At 62.0% G+C, this 665-nt stretch overlaps 1 protein-coding gene across 1 annotated transcript in view; it reads left to right on the forward strand.

Annotated features, from left to right (window-relative positions):
• The window catches only part of LOC104616550 (serine/threonine-protein phosphatase 5-like), a gene marked incomplete at both ends in the record, with an annotated part of 5,273 nt that extends 4,653 nt beyond the window's left edge, over positions 1-620 (forward strand). Inside the window, 2 exon segments of the mRNA XM_010281594.1 lie at positions 1-121; positions 539-620. The exon segment at positions 1-121 is cut by the window's left edge and continues 31 nt beyond it. Of these exon segments, the coding sequence (XP_010279896.1) occupies positions 1-121; positions 539-620 (203 nt within the window).
• Positions 621-665: the final 45 nt, after the last annotated feature.

Genomic DNA, 665 nt, shown 5'->3' on the forward strand with positions numbered 1-665 from the left:
AGAGCTTCCTGGGGCGCAACCGCCTCGACTACATCATCCGCAGCCACGAGGTGAAGCCCGAGGGCTATGAGGTGGCCCACGATGGCAAATGTGTCACTGTCTTCTCCGCCCCTAACTACTGGTGAGTGCCACCAGCACCTGGGGACAGAGGGGTGCCACGGCTGCCAGGAAGGAGTGCCCCATTGTGCCTGACTCACATGCACCTTCGGTGTCCCCTCAGCTGAGTCCCCAGGTATCCCCTGAGACTCGGTGTCCTGAAACATTCCCTGTTCCTGTCCCTGGGGTGTCACCATGTCTCAGCATCCCTCTGTGGGGTGTTGGTGTCCCCAAGCATGTCTTTTGTCACCAAGCCTTGGTGTCCTTGAGCCATACCTTGGTGTCCCCAAGGGTCCCTGAGCCTCGGTTGTCCCTGAGCTTTGCTGTCCCTGTACAGAGCTGTGCCCCCGTGTCCCCAGCTGTCCCTGGGGGTGGCCAAGCCTTGCTGTCCCCATGGGGGGTGATGCTTTGGTGTCCCCAAGCATCCCCGTCCCCCCCACAGTGACCAGATGGGCAATAAGGGCTCCTACATCCACCTGCGAGGCAGCGACCTGCGCCCTGAGTTCCACCAGTTCACAGCAGTGGTGAGTCGGGGGGGGCAACCCCCCATCCCCCCCATGCATAGGGAC

Source organism: Phaethon lepturus, unplaced genomic scaffold (assembly GCF_000687285.1).
Source record: "Phaethon lepturus isolate BGI_N335 unplaced genomic scaffold, ASM68728v1 scaffold28012, whole genome shotgun sequence".
Lineage (NCBI taxonomy): Eukaryota > Metazoa > Chordata > Aves > Phaethontiformes > Phaethontidae > Phaethon > Phaethon lepturus.